Source organism: Pteronotus mesoamericanus, unplaced genomic scaffold (assembly GCF_021234165.1).
Source record: "Pteronotus mesoamericanus isolate MK-2021 breed Mesoamerican mustached bat unplaced genomic scaffold, CSHL_Meso_final scaffold_85, whole genome shotgun sequence".
In the NCBI taxonomy this organism is placed as follows: Eukaryota; Metazoa; Chordata; class Mammalia; order Chiroptera; family Mormoopidae; genus Pteronotus; species Pteronotus mesoamericanus.
Window position 1 is genome coordinate 72,432,320 of NW_026555329.1, and position 23,162 is coordinate 72,455,481.

Consider the following 23,162-nt stretch of genomic DNA (forward strand, 5'->3'; position numbering starts at 1 on the left):
CAGATTAAAAATAGTGTTTCCAAGGAATAAAAAGAATGTGTTTACTTCGAACAATAATAACCACAAGATGTCATTTTATACCCATCAGGCTGGCAAAACTTAAAAGCACACAACATCAAGCATAGACGTGAGTTTTGGGAAGCAGGAACACACATGTTGTCGGTAGAGGTCTAAGTGGATGCCACCATTTTGATAAAAACGTGCCAGTCCCTAAGGTTTATCACATGCGTTTTACAGAGTGGTGCCCAGAGCTGAAGGGGATACCGCACATGTGAAGCAATGAACTCAGAGTAGAATGTGCTCTTGCTTCCTATGACTTGAGGCAGGTTGGAAACGGCAGCCGCCTCAGGACAGTCACGTCCCAGTGTGTCAACAGAAACTTGCAGATGGACTGGCCAAGCCAGAGCTTCCTCAGTGTATTTTGGAAAGAAAAGTTTTGGACCCAAAAATCGGTCTCCCACCTACAAATAGGTCTCCCACCCACCACGCACTCTGCCTCTGCGAGTTGCCACCCACCACCCTCTCACCTCTGCCTGTGCAGCTGCCATGGGTGGCAGCGCCCAGGGAAGGCAGAGGGAGGGGAGCTCACGGGGGACCTGTGGCCCGCCGCGCCGCTCTGATGGGAGGTCTCCTCTCTGCCACGCCACCGCCTCCCCTTTTAACCCAGGACATGCTCAGCCTCTAATATATTTTTGGTCTCAGCTTGAAAATTGGTTTTAAATTCGTGTCAAAAGTTCTAGCTCCCCATTGCTAATGGCGTCTGTCCTTTTAGGTACACAGAACTAACGCGACCTTTGTGCGGACGACACTCAGGCCCCTCTGGAGCGACAGAGGCCGTTGCAGGCCGAGCACCGTCAGCGGGACACGCAGGTGGGGCAGGAGAGAGAGGGCCCGTCGCTGGCGGGTCCTCAGGACCGGCCCTTCGGTGCATCAGTTAGGCAACGGTGGGGCAAGAACAAGTGCTGAATCATCTAGAAAATTCTTGGAGGTTCTTTGAGTTAATACAAACAGAACGCAGTTGGAGACCCTAGAGAAAGAAGAAAGCCAAGGCGAGGCAGGAGGTAAAACCCAGAGGGTTGAGTGAAAGGCACGCCAGGGATATGACTCTCCCTGTCACTGTTCCCGACCCTGGTCCCGGAATGCCTGCCACAGTCGTGTTCCCCAGAACAATACTTACACACACACACACACACACACACAGAGGACTGAAATTAAATGTACATGAGAGTGTTAACCTCTACTAAAAATATTCTGATTATTTTCTATTTTATTCTGTGCATCTCCATCCCATCCAATCCCATTCTTTTTCTTTGTTTAAAATATTGGTCAAAACATGCTCCATTGACTCCCCAACCTCATCGCTCAGTTTAAAGAACACCAGCCTAAAGGAAAACAAACGTCCCGCTTGTCTTAACGCTCCAATTTAAGATAATTAATTATTGTACCTCATTAATGTCCTCCGGTGCACGTGAATGTAACCACAACTATTCAGACCTTTGAGGAAGGCTGACAAGATAAAAGGGAGAGGCCAGATGGGGAGAAGAGTGTGGTGTGTGTGTGCTGAAGGTGGTACATAGTGCACCATAATAAGACCCAACAGTAAATAGTAAAATTGACATATCGAGTATTAGCAGCATAAACATGTAATTTAGAAATATAGAGATGAACACTAGAAGAAATTGAAATTGGTTACTTCCAAAAAGTAGGGCTGGTAGATGGAAAAGAAAGAGAACAATAGCTATTTTTCCAATAAAAGCTTCTCGGTAGTCTAATTCTTTTTCGCTGTGTACAATATCACTGTAATAATTTTCTTTTAATTTAATCGTATTGCGGGAGAATTTTGTCATTGGTTTCAGAAGCACTCTTTCCACCCCGTTCTTTTCCGTATTGTGCCATAATGCAGTCTCTGACTCTGACTGACTTCCGCTCTAGCACCCTCCCCAGTTCAGCTCATATTGCCTGTCAGAGGCTGCCCCCAGGGCAGGGTTGCATGGAATTATGTGTGCAGCATTGCAAACACTATTTCAACTGTATCTTCTTTTCCGCATTCATTTACAATTTAAACTACCTGCAACCATGGTAAAAAGCTGTACCCATCGCTGAACTCATGGAACTGATTCCTAAGCCAAGAAAGAAAACATTTTCAGGATGGAAGGTACCTTTTCTCTTCTGGTGGTGTCTAAACATGCAGGTGGTTTTATACTTATATATATTTTTTTCTTTTGGGGGAGATGTTTCTCTGAGCCAGCCGAGGCACTTGGAATCTCTCGGGCAATCCATCAGGAAACTGAACTCGCCATCTGTTTTGCAGGAATACTGGGGAGGACATTAGCTGGGAACGCTCTGGCAGCCCCGATTCCCAGACACTTTTCACTTCAGGGACGTTAAACGTTTTGAAACAGACTTCTTGAAGAACGGCACAACAGCCTCTCTGGCAGCTTTCGTCGTATTCCTCAATGGCTATTTCTGTTCCCCCGTCTAAAAACAACAGCATAGAGGGAGAAAGAGAACACATGGCGCCTCGTGGGGCCAGAACTCTTCTTGAAAATTGCCAGGAAGATCTAGCAACAGCTGTGCCCATTGGAAGCCAGCGTCAACTTGTGCAACCTGCCTGGGCTCATCAGATGGTGAGGGATCAAGTGTGATTAGCCTCTTCAATGGCAACGTAGATTATTTTGCAGGAAATGACTGAGATGAGCCATCTTCTTCTCTTTTCCCTTTCTGAACAGATAGGGACCTTTGGGCGTGTCCCAAATCCTGGGCAAAACTCCTGGTAATTCTACGAAAAGGAGTATGGCAGTGGCACCTTGCAAAGTAATCCCATTGGAGGGGTCACACAGCGTGGACAGCTGGAGGGCCACCTGCCCAGATGAGGTACAGCTAATGGAAATGGTCCTGGGGTGGCAACCAGGACAGCTGCTCTGCACTCGCTCGCTGTGCGACCCAACGGGAGCTGCCCATGTCTCTGCAGCCCCCACTCCCTGGGCTGAGCAACGGAGCCTCGGAGGCTTGCTTGCCACACCTTCCTCGTGAATAATCAGCAAGCGCCTCGCATGGTAGGGGAAAGAGCTTTATGTAAATGCAAGGTCCTCTACAAACGGGATCATTAACGAGACTTTTTACCATAATTTTTGAGGCGAATGAAGGTTCATCTCTGGGACTAAGAAGACAGAACCCAGAAGGCAATGCAGTGTGTGTGGGGGTGGGGTATGTGTGTGCGTGTTATGCCAAGAAGGGCAGGGCGCGGACACCTGCCCTGACCTCCGCCCAGCTCCCCCTCTGCTCAGGCCTCTTGTTTCCCGTCCCTCAGGGTGAAACTAACCACCCTCCCACCTCCTAGTCCCATAACTAACACAGTTCGTTTCCCTTATTTCCTTTCCTGAGACTCTCAGAAAGTCAGCCCCCTCCTAGTCTTCCGATGACAGAAGGACCAGGTGAGTGACATAAACGAGTGAACCAGCCTGGGCAGGGGGAAATGCGGCCACCCAAAGATGCCCTAGGCCGTCTGCGGGGCTGCCTTCACTCAGCCCCTGAACTTGCTAGGACTTCCGGTCTTTCAAGAGGGGATGGGAATCTGGAGTTTTATGAAAAATCTTCGAAATGTTGAAAGGTTATCTAATTATTTTTAAATGAAGACCAAACCAGAAACACTTGGGCAGGAACCGCGGGTTTGGGAAAACCTGATCTGGGCTAACTCCATGTTTTCACAAGTAAAGATCCCCAAGCCCTAAAAACAGCTTAATGTAACTAAAAGCACCTGCCCTTGGGGTGAAGACCAGGCTCCAAGTCTCTCACCTCCTGCAATTGCTGGATGATCTCAGGTAAGTTTCTTACTCTGTCTGAACCCCAGTTTTGTCAACTGTGGGTGGGAAGGTATACTTGTATACCCTCCATAAGCTTTCTGGAGGGAATAAACAAGATCACAGATAATACAGGAAAATCACTTGGTACATAATTGGTAATGTGTCTCCTCTCCCTTCAGGGCCAGCAAGCTAATGGTGGAACTCGAGTACCCATAACCCTGTATCTCCTGAATCTGGCTTGGTTCTCTCCCTCACTGTACCCCAGTGTGTTCTTGCTATAGTTTTTATTTTTGGAAGTACCAGGGAGGACCTACCCTGGACCCTGAGCACAGGACTAGGACTTTTTTTTAAAACTTTAGTCTTTATTGTATTTTTTCCCATTACCATTCAGTTCCCTATCCCCTCTCTCCCCGCCAGCAATCCCCACACTGTTGTCCATGTCCGTGAGTCCTTTTTCCTTTTTGCTCAGTCCTTCTAGCCCCTAACCTCCCCTGCCCAGCTGTCATCCTGCTCGCCGCCTATGAGTTTGTCCCCGTTTTCTTTGTGAGTTCGCTTTGTTCATTAGATCCCACATGTGAGTGAAATCATGGTACAGGGCTAGGACTTGAGACAGCTCCCTTCAGATTTACCTTTTTCCCCCATGAACAAGCCCCTTCATTCCCTATAGTTCTCCATTTCTTCTCTGGAATGAAAGTAACAACCAGTGTGTAAGGAGACAACAAATCTGCGTCATATCCTCCTAAACCACTGCAGGCCCATCTGTGAAACCCCAACCACCCAGGAGTCTGGAATCAGCCTCTGATTTGACATTCAACATCTAAGGAATGTGTTCTAAAATGTAGGTGTTATTATTATTCAGATATGGCGAAGCCAACAGATCAAGCGACAACTGCCATTGAAAAGACAGTTTGTTACTCACGGTTCCCAGGAGGAGGGAGCTGGCCACACCACGAAGGGCCGCACAGGCGAGCCCCAGGGTTGGTGAGGCAGAGGCCAAAGTCAGCAAGAGCCTTTGCTGAGGTTTCTGCAGGTAGGTAGGAACAAGTGAGGTGAGGTAAGCAGGCTTAGGACTGGCTAGCTTGGATAATCTCAGTGGGCTCTGGGGTATCGGGTCTGTCTCTAGCTGTCTGGCACCTGACCCTGGGGTGATCGGGACAGAGGGGTAGTGGCCCTTGTGAGTCTACAGGAGGTGGCTGTGTCTGGGCTCCCTATTGGTTGGTTTGCATATGAAAGGTATACTTGTAGGCAAGTGTACTACCTCTCGAAGTTGCCTAGCACTGGGAGGGGCCGTCCCTCCTGGATCAGCAAGGCCCCTGATGTCAAAGCATCAGAGACACAGAAAATATAAAGGCGCGATTTATACAGAACGTTCTCACACCGGCGAGTATTTGCCCCTCCACACATCACTAGGTCGACATCAGCAGGTTGAGGAAGAAGTTTCCTAACAGGCTCCCAATGTAAGAAAGAAACGAAGCCTCCACGGAGAAAGGGCCAGTGTAGGAACGGAAGAGGAGAAGGTCAAGGCGCTCAGGAGGGAAAGGCGGTGGGAGGTTAACGCACCCCCGGGGCCCAAGGCAGGGCTGGGCATGCTGCTAAGAAACAAACAAAAAAAAAATGTGCTTTAGTTTTGTTTGTCTCCAGGTAAACACGGTCCACCGCTTTAGCCTCTCCCATCCTGGGTTCTCTTTCTGAAGCCTAGTGAAGCCACACTCCCTCTGAGGAGAGAAAATTAAATTTGAATGCAGAGATTCAATGGAATAAGATGATTTTGCTTGACGACATTGACGTTTATCGGAATTTCTAGAGCATGCATGTATGTTAGGCGTCCTCCGCAACTGTTCACAGGGAGAAGGACCCTTCTCTTCTGGCTCAAGTCCAAGTCCTCATTCTCAAGCATCTGACCCCGGGAAGCATATTCCAGTGCACAGAGTTCTGAAATCGAGTTAGGGAACAGTTAAGAGGAAACAACGAAAATAGCACTCAGGCTAGAAATCTCTAGAGAATACTGTTTTTCTTCCTGTGACTGACTGAAAAAACAATTACATTTCTCAATATTTCTCCAACTGAGCCTTGGATTCAGTGCTACATCACACTCAAATTGCAGGCTGGAGGCTTCTTTTACTTCAACAAGATAATCAAAAAAGAATGGTTAGGCATACATACGCACATAAAGCCACGCTCATGAGAAAAACAAATGTTCTCAAAACCAGAATAGCAAGGTTTCAGAGACTGCACAACGTTTGACTTTTTAAGAAAAAAATATTTTTATTTGCATGAAATGGAATACAAAAGCATAACAATTTCAATTCATTTTTTCCTCAAACTAAGTACAAGTTACAAAGCATTCATTTTATTATTTCTTTTTTGGTATTTACTTGGCTAAGATAAAGGATAAAAAGTCATTTTAAAAAAACAGCGTGATAAAACACATAATAGACCCGCAATGTCTTAGACTTACACACTGCTGGTCTATGTAACCTGTTACAAACGAGAGGAAAGCCCAGCTTGTCAGCATAAATATTAACGCTCGGAGTTGGTTATAGCTCAGGGTCTGCTCAGCACTGTTTAAAAAGGACCCCCCACAGGGTGTCCAAGAGCGCTGGTGTTTTCTATAGACTCACAAAGCGTCTCATTCGAAAGACATTCACTAAGCAGTATAGGTTTGGGGTCCAAGGTGCCAGAAGTTCCTGTTTTTGCCCAGCTGGTGAGCAAAGCGTAAGAGCAGAGATACACGGCTAAGACCCCCATTTTTTTCCCTTTCCAGGATGCAAAGCCCGCGAGCCGGAACTCGCAGGAGGCTGGATGAAAAAGACAAGAGATGAATGTCTACCTGGAGGACATCGTCAGCAGGAGGCAAACCATGGACCTCGCACAGCAGGGCCGGCGCAGGGAGCAAGCACTGTGTTTGCTGCTCATAGAACTTAAATGTTTACAGTGTTTTCACCAAGGAACCCGCTCAACCTAATCCGCAGACTGTTGAATTTACAAAACCACTTAGCTGTTTATCCAGCTCAGAGTAACGAGTTGCCCTTGTTTTCTCTGTCTATAAAATGAAAAGACTTAAAACTTACTTAGCGGAGCACCCAGCACTTAATTAGAGCTCAAGAAATAATTTTTTTTTCCCTTCCTTCTCAAAACCAAGAGAAAATAAAGCACTCCTGAAATTTAAGTCGCCTCAGATGACTAAAGGAAACAACACATGGGTTTTTTCCTGGGCTAAGTGCTGACTCTTTTGCCATGGAGGTATCAAACGTTAATCCCCAAATGGGCCCAGCTCCTTTGCACCGAGAAAATGTTCTGCTATATGGAGTTATAATACCCTTAATCCCGACTGGTCATTTTTGATGTGATTACACCTCAACGAAATGGGATTTTCTTAATGGACAAAGCCCTGATTGTTTTCTCCTGATGTACAAATCAGATCATTGTTCACTTTTAGAAAACCATTTTTGAGCCTTTAGAAAGATTATTTCTCCCACAACCACTTCAATCTAATACTACAAGGCTATATATAATATTTCCCAGGGACAAAAGTCCTCAGTCATCCTGGACTCATACATAAGGCACCTGTAAGGCACAAACGAGTGTCTAAGACAAACGGGGGAATGGGGGAGACAGAGAGAGAGGGAATCCTAGCATTTGCGTGTTTGAATAGCTATTGCTTAATGACATTTCCTGACCCCTCTTCTTCCCCACGGCCTTGGGCACTGCTGTTCCTCAGGAGGAAGGGAATGAATCAATGAGTGAAAGACCTGAAATCTGTCTCTAGGTCCTTCACAGCCCCTGCTCTGTCCTGTAACAGCCCTGCCACATGCTTCCTAATTGTTGCAGCTGAAAAGCCTCCAAATAAAATGACTCTCCCTGGGGCACTACCTGCTAAGCGCCTCACAGGGCAGCACGGCAGGTAGGCACACGGGTGTCTTTAACAAAGGTTCTCAAAGACAGGGCTCGACAGAACCAAGCGAGTGCGCCATGGCAGACAAGAGGAGGCCATCTCCAGGCTGCGATGTGAGCAGGGCCAGCACAGGCGGCCCCGCTCCTCTGTGGGGCGTCTCCATTTGTGCAAGCGCTAAACTCCCCCTCTCCCATGACAGATGACAGGCGTGTTGAGAGGAGCTGGCCCGACAGGCCTTGGATTTTGTTTTTGTGGTTTTGCTTGGTTTGGTGATGTGGCAGGAAGGAGCCATGAAGGGCTGAGAATTTAAATAAAACACTGGTGACAAAATTCTGGACACTGACTCACTGCCTGAATAAAGACGAATCAGCTCAACGCTCCCATTCTACGGGCACATGAGAGTCATAGCCCTCTTTTGGCATTCGGGCTAAACCGAGAGATTTAGGAATTCAAAAAACATGGTATTTATAGTTGGTTTGTAAATACGTTGAGCTAAAAGCTGCTTTCACGATTGACAAATTAGGTCTCCAAATCAAAATCGTTGATATAAACGAAAAGGTCATCTCATTTCGCCCACGCTGGTGTCAGACCTCACACCCACCTCCTGCCCTAAAGGGGCTCCCTGGTTCAGCTGTCGGATTTTTATGTAACACTCTCTTTATGTGAGCTAGGCTCCAGAGTCCTAACACTTCACAGGAACCTTTCCCAAAGCGGGAACTGAGGCCTTCGATTCTCCATATCTATTTCTAAGTGCAAAGTCGAGAGCTGTGAAAAGAACCGCCCCAGGGGGTCTGGGTTACTCAGGTCTCATCCAGTGAAAAAGTACCTGTTCCCTGAATTTTTGTAAGAGTCTCCTTCAAAGGGGCTAATCAAAGACAGGGAAGAGGAAAACCTGTTTGCATGATGTAATATATAATCAGCGTATGTAGAACCAACATATTTATCGTCTATTGTTTGTGGTTGCACTAACGGTCTCGTGTTTTCCAAAACTAAAATTTGGAAGACAAGGCCTACGCCTGTTTGAAATCATCAGGGCTCACCGGGGCTACTCTGTGAGGGAAATAAATCCATTGATATTCTGGGCTTATCCCTGGGACAGAAAACATGCACACATCCACTAACTGTTTGGGACCCACCTACTGTTATCCAACTCTTCTATGTCTCTTGTCCCCATGGCACATTCCTGAAGGAATAACTGTTTAGTTTCCTTTACTCACCAAAGCAGGGAGGGGAGGGCCCAAGTTTTTCTCAACACAGTGGCAATATTGGTTCTTGGAACCCCCTTAAAATGGCCATTTGAGCTCTCAGTCTGTCTCGTGTCTATAGATACAGATTCCGTTCAGAAAAATGGTTTCCCAGAGAGGAGGCCCGGGTGCATGGAGGTCTGGAGAGAGCGTGTAGCCATGTATTTATTTTTTTATTGAATTTATTGCGGTGCCACTGGTTAGAAGGATCATATAGGTGTTGAGTGTACATCTCTCTGATACATGAACTATACATTGGAGAGAGTGAAGTCAAAAAAGGGAAGATGGGGGAGAAAATGAAATCCTCGAGGCACTAAGGTCACGGCCGGCCCCCTCCTTCTCCCTCCCCTTTCAGGAGGGCGGGTTTTCCACTCTGGCCAATTGACGAGCCTTAAAACCCTGATCTGGTTCCAGGGCGGCAGAGGGGTAGGTGAACCCATTCTCCCACCTCCGCCCTTAACTAGGAAACCTTTCCTTTCCTACCGTCCAAATACTGCACGAGCTAATTCTATCTCTTTTCCCTGCTTGTGCCCTCACAAGTTGCCTACGCCTGACAGTTGCATGACATTTTACCGAGAGGGATGGGTCGGCAGTGGCCCATGGTTACCAGACACCAGCCAGGCCCAGGAGGACCCAGAGCAGAAGAGGAGAAGGGAGTGAAGAGAAGCCGGCGCGGGAGGCAGGCCAGCAGCGCCTGTACCCACGCAGCCCAGACAGGCTCAGCCCCTCCCGGCCAATGGCAGAGACAGTGAGAACCGTGCAGAGGACCCCCGGGGCGGCCAGGACCCCCGGTCCCCACTCTGCTGTCACATCCTGCTGAGAAGATGCGCGGGCCGCTCCCCAGGCTGGGACACCCTCCATCACAGTGGGGAGACACAGGGGTCACTGACAGGGAGCCCCAGCTTTCCCTGGGCCGGCGGACAAACAGATATGCTTACGAGGTATGATGGCAAATGTTAATGATCCCCAATCCTGTATCTGACAGAGGATGGAAGGCCCAGCCGTGGGCTTAATCCCTCTTAAGTACAGGTTCCAATAACAATGTAGATGAGACAGAGAGAGAGAGAGACAGACAGAGAGAGACAGAGAGAGAGAGGAGTTAAAGCTAGAGGCCCTTTAGCTTCTACTAAAAATAAAGTACAAAATGCTTCTACACAAAATCTTTCACAAGCTAGGGAAAACACTTAAGGAAAACTTTCTACATTGTACAATAAAAAGGCAATTTCCATTTTTAGCTGTATGAAAGAGGAAAGATTTTTTCCTTTAACTACAAAAGTTACTTTAATCCTTAAAAAAAAAAGTAGGTTGGGGGGTTAGGTTATGTCTCTTTGGGTGAGCTGCAAAGTAGCCAAACCTGACTATAAAAGGTAAGACTGTGGACACACAAATGTCACCTACTCCGACCCCAGGAACTGACCTCAGGCCCACCTCCTGCTGAGGCAGAAGAGGAGGGTACAGCAGGTGCAGGGGGCAGCAGGGGAGGGGCCGGGAGCGGGTGTGGGGAGACGAGCTGGCACGGCAAGGTTGTCCGGAACAGCTGTTGTCAGGGACGGGGCCTCCCTTCTCTGTGGTGGACACAGGACGGACCAAGCATCTGGCCACAGATCACAGGCCTGAGCCATCTTTTCCTCTCAGCTCATTCTACAGGAGGGCAGCTGCTCGCAGGGACGTCCTAACTACAGCGAGAGGCCTCCGGTAAAAAGGAGAGAAGGAATCGTGTCCTGGAGGACTGGGGGTCCCCGGGCCTGAGCGGCCCTCCTAGCGCCAAAGCCCAGCGGAAGGCTTGGCGCGCTTGGAGGGAGGCATCTGATCTCTTCAGTGTGGTTGCGAGCAGGAAGCCTCGGCAAGCTAATAAATACTATTTACAAACGGGGAGGAGAAGCCAGGGAGGCGGATCTATGGGCGTGTGGGAACACAGGTTATGGAGAAGTCCTACAAGCAACAGACGGGGCAGGTTTGCCTGGGGTAGAAGAGCCTGATTCCGTCAGGCATTGCACTTGCGGCCTGAGAAGGTGAAGGGGGCGCCCTTGCTCCAGAGCCAGAGGACGGCAGGCAAGGGCTTGAGGGCTTGGACAGAGCAGAGTGGCAGGGGGTGCTCACGGGCCAGCCTGGCACTTCCAGGGCTGGTGGGGGTGGGGAGGGGGCGGACACACAGGAGACCCAGGCTGAGTGAGGCGGGATATCAGTCAGTGCTTTGCCAGATCCCAACAGGCATCCTGGTGTTTTCACGGCTGGAGTCTGGGGTCTCCAATGAATGAGTCATCCTTTCTTCAGAGAGGGGTTCACACCCGCAGGCGAGAACCAGGCAGCATCTCTTCGGCACTATCGGTAGAAACAAGCCCGCTTGTCCCACCCCGGCCCTAGCGTAATTTCCTACGGCAGCAAGCGGAACCGAGGGAGAGATGCCAGGCTCCGTCTGCAGGAAGGGACCTGGGACAGGAAGGGAAGGCACTCTCACCGCAGGTGGCGATCCCAGGCTGTCCTCCCATCCAAAGCCATGACAGCTCACCCAGATCTTCATCCACATCAGTGGGGAAAAGGGGAAGCTTATGACAAAGGTGGTTTGGGGACGTAAAAGCAGAGCGGAGAGGAAGAGGGAGGCGGAGACTGCCTCTCAGAAGGTGGCGTTCACTCTTCTGTCGAGTTCTACAACTTTGAGTGTTTCGTTCCCCTCCAGTTTGGCGCTGACCCTGTGAAGGCATCAAAAGGAAAGAGAAGTCTTAGCCCTGCTGGGGAGTGAGAGACAGTCTCCGCCCAAGGGCAGCTTTGTGGGCTGGCCCAGGCGGGACTCTCGTTCCCTCCCACCCAGGGGCAACTCTCTTCCCAGAGTCTCCCATCGCGGGCCACCCGCAGCCCACCGTCCTGCCCTTACCCCACCCAAGAGGAGGCATCCCCACCCAGGGGATAAACGTGGCAGTGGGACACTGATTTGTTACACGTGGCTTTAAAGCACTGTATTTTCTGTGCTGGACTCTGGGGAGGAGAAAATAGAAGGATTTTGCCTGATGCCTGGTCTAGCATAACAAATAATCCAAATAAAGACCAAAGAAAAAAAAACAAAAAACTAAAAACAAAACCCTAACTTGAAATAACAATAAATATGGAACAGAAAATAAATATGTTATTCATTGTGTGACAGCCCGGAAGGTCTGCAGAGCTTCGGAGGAGGAATACGCAGGCTTCAGTATCCAGGATATATCCCAAACACGCGGGGTTTCAATGAGTTTGAGCTAACAGGGGAGGCGACTTGTGCCATGAACCAGCTAACAGGCAGCGGAGTCTCCATAGCTCTACCATTTCTCTATAATGGGAATAATAGTAATAATAATGTCTAACCTCTTCAGGGATTTAACGAGATATGTCATATTTGCATAGTGCTTAAAATGGTAAGTGCTAGTTAAATACGCATGTATAATGTAAACCTGTAAAAGTATATGTGATTAAGAACCTTCCCCGCAGCATTAGGGGACGAAAGCTAGAGAACTAGAAATAGACTCTCTCCCTCTTCCCCCGGAATAGCACCGTTTCTGGGAGGTACAGGGGCAGAGTCAGTTCAGCTCGATCGCCAGCCACACCACAGCTAACCAGGGGTGCGCACGCAGACCCTCCTTCCTGCGCTGTTTGCCGTCCCCACGCACTTCCCCGACCACGGTCACAGCGCCTGGCATGCACACAAGCCTTTCTGTTTACAAAAGGACAACTTATGGAGAACTGGAGCCAAATACGTCCTTCTCAATATGGAAGCGCGGACCTGCACGATGCTTCTTCAATGGTGCCCCTCGACGTAAATGGGCAACTATAACTCATGCATGTTCATTTCCGTGAACCATAAAACTATATGCTTATATACAGCGTAACACATACGCATGTCCAGTTGGGAGGAAGCTAGAGAAGGCATCTGGAGGCTGCATCTGCACTGCAAGCGATCTTCTGTGACTGGGCTGTGTGTACTCACGTGGCTTTGAGGGGACAATGAAGAGGGAGGGAGGGAGCCGAGCCCCCGCCCCACTCTGGGGAGCCACCACTGCCAGCTCCCCAGTGACATAGCAGACATGGGCAGTCTTTTCCCCATCTCTGCTAAGGGCCTCTATTGGCAAATAGTAGACTCTCCAGAGGCCCTGGAAACAGGCCCTGGAAGAGCCAGAGGCCTGGACGAGGCCTATGGGTGCATCTCGGCCCTGTGGCCCAGTTACTGACTCGCAACCCGTGGTCTGGGCGTTCGAGGGCTGGGACCTGTGTCCCGCTGACTCACAGGTGCTGCTGCAGCTCCAGCAGCACTGACTTCTCCAGGCTGGTCTCGTTCGAGATAATGAAGCGGGGAAGATCCACGTCCGGCATGGACTCCAGCCCCGATGCCCGGAGCAGGGAGGGGCTCCTGTCCCAGCGCCCGAGCTCCCCTGCCGAGGCCGGGCTGGACGGCTCCTCCAGCGGAGAGTGTTCCTCGTAGATCAGCAGGTTCCTGGATTTCACTGAGGACGGAGCGCAGTGACAGGCATTAGAGAGAGACCACGAGGGCACATCCCATCCCCTCCCTCGATGCTCAGGGCTGGGGCAGATGGCAATCTGTGGGTCTCATTGCCCCAGACTGAGGTGTCAACTAGAGTTGGCTTTCCATAAAGGGTTCAGAGTTCTGTGCATTGAAAAATTACAGCAAAAATACAGTGCGGGAAGAACAACAGAAAAGCAAATAAACAAGATGCAAATGGCTACCCCACTGCTCTGAAAATAAAACTCTCCTCCTTGCCCACCTGAACCACCTGAGGGAAACGCTTCATAGACAGTGGGAGTGCAGTACCCGGACATGTCCAGACCCAGCTAACATCGGCCTTCCCAGCGAGCTGGTCTTGCGTGGAGAGAAGGTACTAAGGCTGGGAGCTCCATTTTCATTTAGAAACTGGAGTGAAGATGCAAAGCCATAAATAAATCAAATCGGGGGGTTGGGGGAACAGTCTCTTTTGTCCCATAAAGCAGTTGCATAGCTAGATGGCTCAGTACAACAGCTGCTCTCATGGGATTCCATTTAAATGTAGAGACCTGGTTGCTTAGGGAAACAAGACTTTCCCAAGAGAGCACTGAAATTATTTGGTGGCAATGCCAGCGTCTCGGCCACGCACCTGACCTGACGGGGAATGCCTGCCTGGGGAGGACATGAACGCGCAGAGCTGCAAAATGGTACTCGCTCCAGTCCAATAGCCCCTAATCCCACACCTGGCCTCTGTGTGCATTGGTGTGGATTAGGATCCCTACCTGCCACCTGTTTATGTCCTGCGTGTTTCAAAGAGATCATTGATCTAGGCGAGCACATCCCGTATTTCTCGTCTAACACCTCAGTCTCCAAAGTCTTTAAATCTTGGGCATGATGTTTTTGTACGACAGACTGACTATTTTTGTTTTATGAACTCTTACAATGGCACATACGTTTCTACTGCATGGATGTAGAAACACAGGATTTCCCCCTAAAGTGTCATGAGAGCTTAGTGCTTCCCTCCCCCACAAAAGCCACATCCCTCCTCCTTCCCCAAACTCAGATGGAGACATCAGAATGTGCCGGGGAACACAGTCATGAGCAGTAGTTTGCAAAGCGTGCTCTGCGGAGCTTTAGAAAATTCTCAGCAGGCGGGTGCGACCCGCCAGCTGCCTCTTCCCTCCCTTCCATGGAGAAGCTACACTTGGACCACTTTTTAAAAACCAGACTTTAACATAAGACTCTCTTCAGAAAGCTCCAGAGAAATGAAGCAAAGTCCCTTCCCAAGTGGCTAAGAGCGGCCTTACCGACGGAGGCTGCGTACGGCTCCGGCATGGAATGCTGGCTGGGCAGAGCCATCTTGGTGGCCGAAGGATAGGGCCCATAGCCCTGAAAGAAGCTGCCGAATGCCACAGCAAAGCATAGCACAACGACCTGCAGGGAGAGGGAGAACGCAGGAGCTGTCGGTTCCAAGGTCCACAGAGCAAACCTTTAGACCCGTGACACCCGGGAGGCTGGGGAGAAAGACTCCCTCCGCCAGGCCAGCAGATGGCACCCAAGGCCACGCCCTCAGAGTGGGCAGCATGCTTGTTCCAACCCCGCAGCACTGGGACTCGGTGAGCTGGGAAGAGACTGGAGGAGGGCGGGGAAGTGACAGCACCGTCTCTTTGGGAAACTCACCATGAGGCAGGTGCCAGTCTGCGTGCCGGCCAACTTGCAGGTGCGAGAAACCTTGCCCATCACCAAAGTCTGCAGCTTCTGGAGTTGCTGGAGGAGAGTCCTGCGCATGGAAAGGAGAGGAACCGTGAAGGGAGTCTGAGAGGTACCACAGCGCTTGGGGGAGACCTGCCCCTGAGCTCCAGGACAGTTGCCGTGTCTTCGTGGCTGAATTTGAGGAGAGAGCCAAGGGACAGTCCCCTACGGAAGAACGTGGGGACACCAGCGCCTTCCAGGGCGGCTGTTACAGAGCATCCTGGGGCTGCGAATCATCACATTCACCGCTTGTCCAGTTCCTGTGCTGTTCTGAGTAGGAGGTGAGTGTCCCAAAGTATCCCTGACATAGTGGGACTTGTCTGTCAGCCATTGAAAGAAAAAAGAAAAGCGAACAGACCATTCTGACTGGCTGGTGATGGTGATATAGGAGAACTCATTTGCCCAAAAGAAGAGAAACATTGAAGAAGATGTAAGAAAGAGGACAATGGAAGGGGTGACCAGAGGTGGTGGCCATGATTGGAAATGACAACACTATCATGGAGCTAGTCTCTCAGATGGCAGACTCAAAGACAGAGAGAAAGAGGAAAGCCAAGCACGGCGAGAGGCAAACAGCCATGGCACCCCGAGCTCTCATGGACCTTGAAAGCTCACAAAGCCTCCACGGCCAAAAATGGGGCCAAAATATGAAAGAGTAAAGAAGTCTGCTCTCCTGGATACATGTTCAGAGCCAGAATCTCAGAACCGTCCTGGGATACTGACTGTTCGCTCTCCCGGGAGAGACGGAGAGCAGGAGCAAAAGGGTTGTCCTATCCCTAAAAGTGGACTGTGCACACCTTTAAAAGGGAAAGGTTTGGGATGAGAATGGGATATCCTGCTCTGTGTGACTTCAGGCCACAGAAAGAGCAGATGCTGAAATTCTTCGCGAATCCTCACCACGGCAAGCCAAAGGCAAGGCTCTTACAACACAGTCTCCTGAATCAGCGCCTCGCAGGCGAATTCTGCAGGAGTGAAGAGTGGAAGCTCCTGCTCCCTCCTCCCTTGGCCCTGAGCCCAATGCACAAGGCAAAGTGGAAAGATTTTACAAGCAGATGCTCTTCCTTGAGTCTCAAAGATTCTCAGAAAATTCATGCTGTGATGTCACCTTAGAAAGCCAGGCAAGTTCATTGGGAAACATAAGCCACCACTCGTTTGCAGAATTCAGGGATTTCACAGACAACTTGCCTCTCACCAGAGTCTATCTCCTGAACAGCTTTCAAGTGCTTGAAGAACAAGCAGGTTGTCCGAAGGTTTGCAACTTCTCTTGGGCACGTGCCAATAAAACGAGTTTCCTGGGTGTAAGTCAATTAAGGGTGAGTTGGCCATAGGACAATACTGCTCTCAGCAGTTACATGGATGAGAGAGGGCGGAAGGGGAGCCTCCCCAAGGCCATGCCGGGGAGGCTTTCGGAATCCCAAAATCCGTGCACGGTTCCCAACCACGCTGAATTTTTACCTTGTACCATGATTATAATTCAAGCAAAACAAAATCATTCATCCCATCCATGAATATCATTCATTGACATCCTTTCACAGGATTTCACAGGGAGGGTTTTTAGTATTCAGTTGTAAATTTTTCACTTTGTGGTTATCTAGAAATGTAATCACACGTAGTTTAGACCCAATTCATGTTTATGTCTCGTCAAGCAACACAGTCTTTGAAAGTGCCTTGTACGGCACTCGAGGCTGAGAAATACTGATAGCGCGATTACCTTACAGTCTACTTGAAAGAAATCCTGTCATTTGCAACAACACGGATGACCTTGGAGGGCATTCCGCTAAGTGAAATAAGTCAGACAGAGAAAAATAAATATTACATGGTATCGGTAATATGCGTAATAAAAAAAAAAATTAAAAAATGTCAAACTCGGAGAACCAGAGTAGAAAAGTGAGGCGTGCCTGTCTGGGGCCCATGGGCGGAGAAAACAGGGCGAGGCTGTTAAAAGGCTACGCCCTTCGAGCTGTAGGACCAATAAGGTCTGAGGGTCTAACGTACACCGTACACCGTGATGACCACAGTTGATAACACTGTATTAGATAATTAAAATGTGCTACAGGAGTGAAGCTTAAATGTTCTCACCGAAAAAATTAAAAACCAAAAGGTAAATACGTGAGGTGTTAGATGTGTTAATTAACTCAAGGTGGGGATTCCTTTCACAGTGAACACATGTATCGAATCATCATGTTGTGCACTTTAACGATCTTACAACTTTATGGCTTAACTCTGCCTCGATAAGCTGGAAAAAAGAATACGTTTGCACTCAACGATCGTGTGACACCACAAACTTTTTTCCCCCCATCACACTTTTTCTCTCTCCTCCCAGCACCTCCCAAGAGCACTCCATCCTGCCCCCAGCATGGCTGCTTTGTCAAACCTGCGCGCTAAGCGGGGGACTGCACGCCCACTTCCCAGGCGCAAGCAGGGCTCCCTTCTCAGAGCTGCGATGGGGCTGGCAGGAGCACGCATGTCACAGGCCCCTGCTGGGTTCTCCCAGACGTTTTCTGGAGGCCCCAGGACAGACACGCAGGTGAGCACGCCTCCCGCCACACCAGGCAATTAAGGCCTTTATTACCCACTGAGCGATGGCGAGGGGCCACCCTGTTTCCTGGGCTGCCTGAACAGCCACCTCTGTGAGTGACGGCTGCCACTTCTGCTGGGCACCCCCGTTCCCACGAGGCGCTGCGGCTGGCAAACGGGGTGCCCAAGTGCAGCTGTGCTCTGTGCACAGCGGAGGTGTCTCCAACAGGTTTCTGCTAGACAGCAGCTTCCCAGATGGCACCAAAGTCGAAGGTGCACTTCTGCTCCAAAGTCGAAGGTGTTTTTAAAGCAAAAGCACCATTTTCCATTTTTACCGATTGTCCCTGTTCACCCGCAACCCTCCCCACCTTCGTCACTGCCCCTCCCCAGCTCCTGCTCAGCCTGCGGACTGTGGACCACTGAGAAAACCAAGTCCATTTGAGGCTTGGAGTCACTCCTGCCTTCCAATTTCTGGTTGAGATCGCGCACCCTGGTACTCTGTTCCCTAGAATGGAGAGTTTCCCAGGAGGCTCCACAGTCCCCTAAAAAATGGACCCCTAGCAGGCCAGACACCCCTCAACTCCAACGGTAGAACACCTTAGGCCACGTGCCGCAACTTGGGAAGAAGGGCTGCTGCAGGCCGGCTGGGCAGCAGAGACGGCTCCGAGCCCGCGGGCTGCGTGGCACTGTGCTTGGCACTCCCGGCACTTCCTCTCCAAGCGCCAAGATAACGATACTCTGAACCCACCGCAAATGAAAATGGCTGTGCGGGAGTCCTTGATTTCCAACAGTTCATAATCTAACCCTTTAAGAGGAGCAAATGTGTAGTTTAGAGTAGATTTTTTAGTTTGAGACTTCAATGGAGAGCAAGAGTGATTTATGGCGTGCGGCTCGCTGCTGCCTCTCTTACTCAGGCTGGCGAAGGTGAACCGGCCTGATGGTAGAAACGGTGAGGCGGCAAAGCCCCGTCAACCAGCGACTGTGAGTGGTTCCACCCGAGGGGAGTGGGTTGGTCCACCCATCCCAACAACCTAGATACACTTTTACGGCTGATAAATGGAATTCATATACATCTATTCAACAGAAACATGGGTTTTCAACAAGGAAATCAACAGTGACTGAGTGCCCACTGATTGATTTCTAGGAACATCATAGGCTGAGATACTAAGTTCTGGTCTCAAAGACCCAGAACTAGTAAATGGAAGATTTCAGATGTAAACCAGAGCCCGACTCTATAGTCCGGTGTACTTGTACGCTAATCTATAACTGCAAAAAAGTTAATACCTGAAATACTTATTAGCTAAGTAGATTTTCTTAAATCCAGTGACATTAAAATCAAATCAACAAGAGCCCAACCAAGAGATACGTCCACTGTTAGATAAGAGAAGGGTACTATCAACAGGGACCAACCCGCCTCTGGGAGAGCCACAATAAAGCCCAGCCCAATGGCAATGAGACACGCACTAACGAAGTTTCAGCAATAAGGACACGAATGAAAACAATAAAGGCACAGGACCATTTTGCGGCACTTCTCTGGATATACCAAGGTAAAATGCAAGTGACAAAGAAGCGCAGGTGCTCTTCCCCCTCGCTCAGGTGTCAGGAACTCCAACCTGGGCTTTGTTTACAGAAATGGAAACAAGAAGACAGGAGATGGCTTTAGGACCGTTAAGCTGGTACGCTTAATGTTGTTGGAATCGGGGGCTAGGCCCCAAGGCAGAGGATCCCGAGCTTAGGCCTCAGCGCCACTGCTCTGTGCCTTTCATCAGCCCCAAGCTGACAAGCCAAAGTGAACTCCCCGGGCCTCGCCAGCCAACAGAGCGATGAGAGACTCCCTTCTGGGGTGCTCTGGGCGTGTGGAAGCGAGTACCCCTTTGAAGAGTGCTTGCCATGTCTTTTTGCCCGTGACAGATGAAGTCTGGGACCTCCCCCACACGTCACTGGGACAGGTGCCCCAGCCAGCACGGACAGCCTGGACGACAGCTGTCACCCGGCTTGCACGCAGGGCTGGGTAGAGAAACGGCAGTCGTCGGTGGAATGAAAGAACTATTTTAAAACTAAAGCTATAAAATCAACCCGAGGACAGACCCAAAAGTGCGCTCACAGCTCCATGTAAATGTCTCCTTGATCATTGTATTCTCCGTCATGGGTGACCATGGCTGATTATGGCTTAACGAAATCTTAGGCTTCCAGGCGTAAGGGCTTGATTCAGAGAAAGGAGTGCTCTTAGCAAATGTTTATTTTGGCCAAGAGATTTCTCACGACTTCTTAAATCAGAGTGCCCAACACGCAACTGAAAATGTGGATTTTGTCCTGCAATGGATGTAAAAATAAACCTAGTGGCTGTCCTCATACAGCTCCTTGCAAAAGAGCAGTCAAAAGAAGCTGCCAGCCTGGCCCAGAATAAATCATCACCCTGGGAAGCGTATCAGAGGAGACCGGGCAAAACATTCAAATGTCAAGAGAGTAGGAGATGCAACCTTCTAATAACTGGGAAACACATCAACAGACTCACATATTTCATTTGTACTGGGTTTAACTTTGTTTTCTTCTGTTTCCTTTACTCACAGAAAAGAGAGAGACGGGGAGGGGGGAAGAGACAGAGAGAGAGAGAATGGTCATAATGTTATTGCACATTATACTGTGAACATTCAGGTACCTAATTTCCCACTGGAGTCAGAAAACAGGAAGAAGAATAAACTGGTGGTTCCCAATTACTTGCTGTGCCAGAAGTTTCCAACCAGGCCCTCTTTATAGACTTACTTTCTGTTCAGTCTTGTAACACGCCTTACTCAGAACTGGAACTAGCGGCGCTATGGCGTGTGTGTGCACGTGTGTGTGTGCATATAAACCACTCTCTGGGAAAATCAGCCTCCTACAGAGATGAAGGAACTTTATTGACACCCTTATGGAACTATCGAGAGTAGTATTTTCCAAATTCCAAGTCACAAACCATTAGTGGATTGTAAAACCTACTGGGTTGTGACTGGTGTCTTTTGTTAAATAAAACAGAATCAAATAGAACACAAAATATTTGAGAGCATCACACACTGTAAATAACTATTCATTTGTGAAGCATTCATACTAGTCACGTGCATGATGTACGTGTACATGTGGCGTGTCCGAGTCACTACACAAAATGTGAAAATGATTACAATAAAAAAAGTCGAAGCGCCACTTATCTAGTGCAGACATGCAAAAAAATTATATACCTGGCTCTCAGGTGGTTTCAGGAGGGCAGAGCTAAGCACCCATGTCTTCCTGAAGCAAAATCCTGCCAGACCCCACCTTACCCCACCCCCATCCCACCCCAGTCTCCCAGAGTTAGTGCCTAAGAAGATCTGAGGGTTCGGAGGAGGGCGTCTAAAAGCTAGAGAGCAAATGGGGCCCCAGGTCCCATACACAGTGACAGATTTCAGGCACACGCCTGCCCAGGCTCAAACTCCTCACTCAGCCGTCACAACGAGCTGTACTGAGCCACCCACTTGTGTAACCGGTGGCCCTCTGGTGTCCTGGTCAACCCTTCAGAGAACAGACTTCATTCAGGTAGAGATCCACATGGGCCCGGGAAATGGACTAAGACCGTTTGGGCAGTGAATTCCAGGATCCCAGGTACCAGGGTGTGGTGTGGAGGGGCGCCGTGAGAGCCCTGGACAGACACACCCCCTGGTCCTGCTGACCCCCCATCCCGCGCACAGGGGCGTGGCGAGAGGAGAGCCACAGCAGGGTCCTCACAAACACGGGGTCGAAAGCAAGGCTGAACGTGGCCCTGGGCTTCAGAAAGGCGGTGTCCTCAAAGGACGGAGCGGCACAGCAGATGAGACACCAAGGTAAGGACCCATTTAAAAACTAAGTGGCTGAGTTCTAGTCCCCATTCTGTCTCTAAATGGTTGGGTGACCTTAACCTTATTGGGCCCCAGTTTCCTCTTCTGTGAAGCGAAGTGATCAGAAGTTAAATAAGATGATCTCTAAAACATACCTCAAAGTGAAGCCCCTGTGATTCTACAAATCAGGGCTCAAGGAGGGGGACTCAGAGTAAAATAAAAAATGAACTGAGCGAGCTGAGCCACAGATACTGAAAACTGCTGGGCTAGGCAGTATGTGTGCGTATCTCTTGCGGAGAAGAAAAGAATATAAAGGGGGAAAGACAGGATTTCTCAGGAGTGAAACCAGGGTAGGGCCAGAGAGCCTGCAGCCCAGAGAGGGGCTGTGAAGGCTGGGGAGGCCAGAGGGATCCTGCAGCCTCCGGGCGTGGGTCTCACCTATGCTTTGTAAGTGAGAATGTGTTCCTGGTTGAGCACAGGAAGGAGGGCCCCCTGGGAAACTCTGCGTCTCATCTCACACGTTTCCTGAGGGCATGCAATTAGCGGATCGCCTTAGCCAGGGGAGCCCGAAGGTGCTTTCACGCTGTCTCAGCTGTGCTCTGAGAGGCTCCCGGGTGAGGCTGCCGAAGGGTTAGAGGATTTCTTCTTACCTCTCCTGTCTGCATCCTCTGCCCGTTTTCTGGGCTCAGCAAAAAGGGTCTTTTCTCCTAGAACCCGAGTATGCTCCATGGCTGCTGCTGAGTCCAGTCCCCGAAAGACTGAGAACCGACTCTAATCTGAGTGCTCATTTCATCTGGATGGAAAAGCCCCTTGCGCAGTGCAGCCAGGAACAGCAAGGCGTGAGAGGTGGAATTTTTTGCCAAGTTTGGCCAGTGATGAAATACCTACTCGTCTTTTGCGCCACGTCGTGCCATCTGAGACACTGGCATGCGTAGGGTTCCACCCCACTTCTGGCAACCCCGGTTCCAGAGGTCACTCCTCAGAGCTGTCACTTCTACCTCTGTCCGGCTACCGCCAGAGGACAATGGCATGAGAAGCATAAACAGAACACAAACACAGGTGTGCGTTCCTTAGGCCCCGCCCTGTCCTTGGTTCAAACACGGGGTCACTTACACAATGGGGCATGAGGAAAGGGTCCAAAAGACCCCCCTTCCCACGCGCCCAAAATGCCAACTCCCCGTGACTGGTTGAGGGCAGGAGACTGCCACAGTCTGCGTTCCAGCCACGCGGGCCGGCCTAGTGCCGTCCGCGCAAGGGCGCCTTTGGCGGGGCAGAAGGAGAAGGGGAAGAAGTCCACGGGGAGGCAGGCCCACCGTCCCTGTGGGCGTCATGAGAGGCTCTGCTTTTATTGCTTGACCTCTTGAGCCAACACACATTGAAAGCTGCTGGACCTAGAAATTATAGTCCTCAGAGCTCCCTAATAAGGAAGATTACGCATTAATCAATTGTCAGCCATTACCACCCTAAAAGGTTTGTCTCTCAGGTGAGGTCCCTCTGGAAGAAGAAATGCGAGGGTAGCACAGGGCTCGGGGGGAACCAGAGTGGATACCCTGACGGTCACGGAACCCAGCGGGGCCAATGCCATGAGGTGGGTTTTCCCCAGCGGAGGCCCCAGGAGGCTAAATGACCGGGACAGTGTCCGCACAGAGAAGAGGACTCTCAGAG

The 23,162-nt window shown here is 49.9% G+C and overlaps 1 protein-coding gene across 2 annotated transcripts in view; it reads right to left on the minus strand.

The window, feature by feature from the left end:
• Positions 1-6,050: 6,050 nt before the first annotated feature.
• CREB3L2 (cAMP responsive element binding protein 3 like 2) overlaps positions 6,051-23,162 on the minus strand; it is a 104,752-nt gene continuing 87,640 nt past the window's right edge. For both annotated transcript variants that reach the window (XM_054563881.1, XM_054563882.1), the window contains exons 9-12: positions 15,088-15,187; positions 14,715-14,841; positions 13,195-13,411; positions 6,051-11,632 (exon numbers count right to left, since the gene is read on the minus strand). In XM_054563881.1, coding sequence (XP_054419856.1) covers positions 11,557-11,632; positions 13,195-13,411; positions 14,715-14,841; positions 15,088-15,187 — 520 coding nt within the window. In that variant the 3' untranslated portion in view covers positions 6,051-11,556. The remainder of the gene's footprint in view (positions 11,633-13,194; positions 13,412-14,714; positions 14,842-15,087; positions 15,188-23,162) is intronic.